Source organism: Aptenodytes patagonicus, chromosome 8 (assembly GCF_965638725.1).
Source record: "Aptenodytes patagonicus chromosome 8, bAptPat1.pri.cur, whole genome shotgun sequence".
In the NCBI taxonomy this organism is placed as follows: domain Eukaryota; kingdom Metazoa; phylum Chordata; class Aves; order Sphenisciformes; family Spheniscidae; genus Aptenodytes; species Aptenodytes patagonicus.
Window position 1 is genome coordinate 19,649,134 of NC_134956.1, and position 6,000 is coordinate 19,655,133.

General features: G+C 39.9%; 1 protein-coding gene across 1 annotated transcript in view; it reads right to left on the bottom strand.

Moving 5' to 3' along the window:
• MDFIC2 (MyoD family inhibitor domain containing 2) overlaps nucleotides 1-5,464 on the bottom strand; it is a 52,169-nt gene extending 46,705 nt beyond the window's left edge. Inside the window, exons 1-2 of the mRNA XM_076345877.1 lie at nucleotides 5,383-5,464; nucleotides 4,606-4,693 (exon numbers count right to left, since the gene is read on the bottom strand). Coding sequence (XP_076201992.1) covers nucleotides 4,606-4,693 — 88 coding nt within the window. The 5' untranslated portion in view covers nucleotides 5,383-5,464. The remainder of the gene's footprint in view (nucleotides 1-4,605; nucleotides 4,694-5,382) is intronic.
• Between the last annotated feature and the right edge of the window lie 536 nt (nucleotides 5,465-6,000).

The window sequence follows — 6,000 nt, forward strand, 5'->3', positions numbered from 1 at the left end:
TTATTCTAGACAAAAATGTTTCTGATTTATGAGAATTTTAGTGCAGAAAGGGGCTATTTTGGAGAAAGTCTTGAGATTAGCATTTCAGTTATATTTTTGGCAGGAGAGCAAGGAAGCCATTTCATTAACTTTTCACTGGAAGTTATATATGGGGGGCATTTGTGTATACAGCTGGGCAGCATAAAACATGAGGGCTTTGCGTGAAAATATCCTGAAATGAAATTTCATTTCTGTGCAACTTGGATCTGTGTTCCTGGTCTGCCCTGGCCGGTTTTGGGTTAAACTGTCGGAGGGCAGTATTAGGCCCTCACACATTTTCCCTCGCATTTGCAACGGATGCAGAAATAGCGAACAGACCACTGCTGGTCCCTGTGCAAAATCAGTGTCACCTTTTACAGCTTTATGTCAGTCAGATAAGCTCCTGCCTGCTCCCATGTATCCATATGGCTGTAATCATCAAGTGATACCAAGAGATTAAATATTTGTAAGGAACTCCAAAAGCCACATGCTGAGGCTGGTGTGAATTTAGCTCTGCTTTGACCTCCCTTCCCACCAGATGGCTGCTAATCTGGCACTAAATCACCACCATGGCGGAAAGAGCCCCGGTCCATGTGGAAGAGGCGGTTCTGTGGTCGTGGCTGTGCTGTGCAAGGTGGGAGCACCCTTGAGTCAGCCCCTGGGAGTGTTCCTCATCCTTGGGTACTGCGTTTCTAAAGGCATCTCCTGTGTAGCTTCTAGATTTCACAGGACCCTCTAATAACTGTGCTTGATTAGGAGCCCACAGAGATGTTTCTTGCTTGGGGTGTGTTGGTCTGCTTGTTGCACATCTTGTGGGTGCATGAAACAGGTGGGGACACAGGCCCATGCAGAGGACATTTCTTTAATATTACCTTCAAGTTACATTGGTCATTCTTTACTTATACATGCATATTCATATTTTATATACTGTCATTTATGTCATTTTGTGCATGCCAGGACAAAATGCATATAAGTGGGGATAATGCATATGCTGAGGATTCCCGCTTTAGTTTTACGGGCAGAAATGCAGATAACTCTGCAAATGTTTCTTTGTAAATGAGCCCATGTTTCACACTGCCCTGGTGTTTTGTAGGTATTGGCATGGAGAATTCTCTATCTCCATTCAAAACTGCTTCCCATCTCCACGATGAGCTCTTCTCCATGGGAAGAAGCAAGCAGAGATAACTGCCTCCGCTCCTACACAAAACAGGAGTCATTGTCTGGCTTCACTCCTATGTCCCAGGCTTTCCTTGAGTTGGTTCTCACCAGTGCTAAGGTCAGACAAGCAGAAAAAGAGGCCAAAACCTGCCTTTTCTCAGTGCTCATTCATACAGATTCTGCTGATTTGCACGTGATGGTCTGATGCATTCCCTCCAAACACAGGTTTTCTCATCTGTTGTGTGATCTTTAGAAATAATAGCCCTGAGGAACATGCCATACTGTCAGAAAAGATTGCTGGTATAAATTCTTCACCCTGAGACATCTTGGGGATAGGACTGTGATCATTTTACCATCTTCATTTGCACTCTCAACCCAGGGAGTCTTTGTTGTCCACATCCAGACTTAAGTGCTAAGTGCCTTAGGAGGTACAGAGATGTTTTAAGACTTAGTCTAGCAAACCTAGAGCACGCATTTACCAGTCTGCTTCCCTGTTTACATTTTTATTATTATTTCATTATAGTTCTACAGTCTATGTGCTGCGGAGGACCTCAGGCTCTCCACCAAAAAAAGGTTTGTAGGATAAGCGAGAAATAAAAGGAGAGGGCAAATGTGCCAATGTCCATTTTAAAAAATACAGTCTAGGACCACGATGACGTAGATGTTTCTCTCCAAGACCGTGATGGCTTGTGCAGCATTTTTTTTTCCCATTTCATCTTTGACTCCCATCTGTCTTCTGGTGCGCTTGTGGCAGGGGTACAGGAGCACAGCAGTGGGTGCAAGTGGCTTACTGAGAGGTAGAGGCATGAGTAGGACCATTTATGCTCTTCCTCCTGATACAATGAGATACGATCCTATATGCACAGCCTAATGTTTTTCTATAATACTTTTCACAAGGCTGGTTTGTTTCGCTTTGTGGAAGAAGTTTTCCCTCAGAATGAGGGTTTGATTTCTGGTTTTGGAGTCTTAAAGAGAGAAGCAAAATTTCGTCTTCCAAAAAAAGTAGAAGATAAATAACTGGCAGCCAGATTAAAATCCCCCTTCCCTGATTAAACAGCTTCTTGAAAGCCAACAAAAAAGTAATAGGTATCTTATTTTGATGTTGACCCACTGCACTACCAGTCCATGAGCTATTACTTTGCAAAGCATTAGGAAAAAACTGAAGTCTAGGAAAGATACTAAAACCACAGCCCAGTCTATATTTTTTGTTTATTTCTGATACGATGTGGTTCATGATTGTTTCTTTTAGAAGGAACAAATAATCAATACAAAACCATGAATAAAAATAACTTTTCTTTAAAACTGGATGCTAAAAGAACATACAGTCTTCTTACTGTGCCTGACGGAAACAGTACAAGTCTGTTCTCCACAATTCATTGTTTATTGGAATGCCTGAAATCTATACGTGAGATATTTTTAAAACATTTAAACATAGAAGTTAAGCTTCTGCTCCAGACAATTTGGTTCACCATATTCTAAAAACCCACCGTGTACCACAGAAGTGCTTAAAGCAAAGAAACAATAAGAAAATTTTTAAAAAGCAAATTTCAATATAAGATAATGTCCACATTCTTATCTCAAGGAAGATTTCCTTTCCTTATGAGACACATTTCAGCTATTTATTGACTCAGCTGCTATACAAGACCTTCAAGGCCCAATTTTGCTCTGTGGCACTTTAGAGAGAAGAGGTGCCAATAGACAGCGTTTGGCTCTTTCTGAAAGAGATTAGCTTCTCCGAGTACAAAACGATCAAAACGTTACTAATGATCGAGAAACTCTGGATGGTGTCTCTCCTTAGGAAGTGGAGATTAGCATCACTGAAATGAAATGAACTCAGGAACATACAGGTGTGAGAGATGCCACCTGGCTACTGGAGTAGGTCTGGACCAGAGGATAAATAACCGTATGGGACCCTGAGGGCCCATGCCATCAGTCTTATCCTGCTCAGAGGCGTGGACCAGTTAAAGTCCCCTGTACCTTTATACCCCTTTTGTAAAGCTGTGAATCTCTTATGCTCTACTCTATTCTGATGGAATAAATATTCAATTCGGTTACATGTTTGCTCTTTACAAGCTAAAGTGCAATGCTATCTTGTAGGATCAGACCCAGATCTCACTCAGCAGTATCGCTCTCTGCGATGCTCACACTGCAAATCGTCTGCTTGCAGAGTTTTTGCTGAAGTTAGCTGACACCTTGCAAGCAGAGGATTTTGGGTGTCCAGCCAAACAAAGCCTGTGTGTTGGCCAGTCAGCTCTGCTCGAGCGTGCGATTTTCATTCTGCGGAAGTGCTGCATAAACAATGAAGACTGCAAGGCAGAGACGTTAATTTAGGCCTAGGTTATTGCAGCCCCTCTTGCAGCTAAATGATCTAACGTACAATTAACTACATGAGCTTAAAATAGTGATGCACATTTTACAGATGACATAATAGTGGCTATAAATGAGCCTTTTCCTCAATACCCTCCTAGTTAATGTTTTCAAAATATGAGGTCACTTGTTGAGTCTTCCCAAAATACTTTTGTTAGGATTAGAATATAACTGTTCTCATTAAAAAAACCATAATTTGCACCTAAGCATGAATATTTAGTTTGTATCATGTGCATTTTGAAAGTCTCTGCTTTGAGACTCTATTTAATCCGTGTTCTTCTTGTGTGTGTATGACACACAATAAAGTAACTCTGCTATGACCAACAAACATACATAAAGACATAATAAGCTATGTACTAACTTGGCAAATCAGTTTTTCCAGCAAGAAATATATCCTAAAACCCTTCCTTCTTTACGCGTACAGGCATATGCGATAAGAAAACCTTTACAATTGTACGTCTGTCTTCTAGATAGTTTAACTAATAGAATGTAGTATTTGAAATACCAGTCTTTGACAAAAATTACTTAATACCTGTCATTTTTCAGCCTTTAAAACTGGAAAGGTCTCCTATACTTTTTTATAACTTCTCTATTCCTGAGTGTCTATTTCATAAACCGCTGGCAGCTGATGCTACTTTATTCTAAGATAACACACTGCCAAATCCAAAGATTCAGTGTTTGAGAAAACCAAACAAATATTAATCCAATTCAGTAATAGTTTGAGTTAATAAAAACTTTTCATCATAATTAAGATGATGAGCCATATTTCTTAGTGACTTATAGTTCAGGTCTAATAAAACTTCCCCAGGAATGCAAGGATATTAGAAAAATCAGCTTTCGGGTTACTTTAAAATTTGGCAATTTAGGCCTTTCTGCACCGTAAGCAAATGTACATGCATGTTTTGTAGAAGTCAAGCTATGGAATGCATGTGGTAGAAATTCCCGTCTGTATTTAAGCCTGTAAGTTATTCTCATGCCTTTTTCTTCAAAGAAGAATTTTTAATAAATGAGAAATATCTCTGAACACAAACCGGTAACTAATAACTCGGCAATGTAACTTACCTTTTTTCAGCCAAGAAATATTTTGCTTGTCATGTTCAAAACTTTCTGCTGGTTTGATTTTTACCTTGTCTGACTCAGCTTCTGACATCTGTGGGGAAGAAAAGAATTTTGGGATGTCAAGTTCTTTTTTTAAAAGTTTCTGACAAAGAAATATGTTCTCTGTTTAGGTTCCTGCTATAATAAATTGTCCTTACTTACACAGACACATTTTTTTCCTGCAGATTATTGATACTATGTAATATCTCAGTCATTAAATTTATGTTCTGTTCCTAAATGCTTTATCAATATTACATAGTTGCTGTTTGTAGATGGATTCTTTTGCAATGTAACTATAAATTACATTATGAAATGAATGAGTGATATGCTCATAGTATGCTGGTAATAGATGTACATATAACACACAGAATAGATACGGTCGGGCTAAAAAGGAGGCATCCAGTCTGCCTGTTTATTGTGGTTCAAAGTTGCTGTAAAGCCTGCTGTCAGAGAGAGGTATAATTATGTAAATAATGATAAATATTTATAAAAGCAACTTGAACAAAGTGTATTTAAAAAAAAAAATCTTTACTGCCACTTGCGACAATTTATTTGCTGTAATGCGAAGAATCACATGCAAGTTACAGTACCTGAGGGTATTATATATACAGTAGCTATCAGCCCGTACACTGTGGTTTACTTCCATTGCCTGCTAGGAATAAGATTAGGCTGTCTGGGCTTCTTCTAACTGCTTTATATTTCCACTGAATCCAGTTAGCTAAAGCATTTCTCTATTTTTACCTGTATCTTCCAAGTGGGGGTGAAAGCAGCAGTGTTCAGACGCCGAGGAGGAGTGCTTTCGGCCGAATCCCTCGCTGTGTGTTGATGTCCAGCATTCCCATACACTGACAAAACCGAAAGGATGAGCAGTGCACTCTCTGCCTGCCTGCTGTGTGGTGCTAGATTTGTCTTGCTGCCAGAATCAGCCAACTTATTGCTGAGGGGGTTTTTTTTCCCCCCTTTTTTGTTTGCATGCACTTCTAGAGCTGGGTAGGGTAGGGAAGGAGGGGGGTAATCAGCATCCCAGCACTAGTTGAATGATAAAAAAAATCAAAAGCTTTGCAAAAAGAAAAATTGGTTTGGAAGGGTTATTACTGCAGTTCACAACCCAGTGAATCTGCAAGAGGAGGAAGAAAATAAAAAGGGAACCAGGAAATTAATAGCGACAAATCAGATAAATGTGTCAATGTTTTGGCTAAGTGTAAGTTAAAATACTAAAGGATGTAGAAATTAGACCCTACAAGTCTATTTACAGCTGCCACTTTGGCAAAGAAGTGGTCTAATCCTGTGGGGACCTGAGTGCTGTGACCCTCCCGAGCTCAGGAGGGTGAAATCCGTCACCGCCCAGGAGGGCAGGTC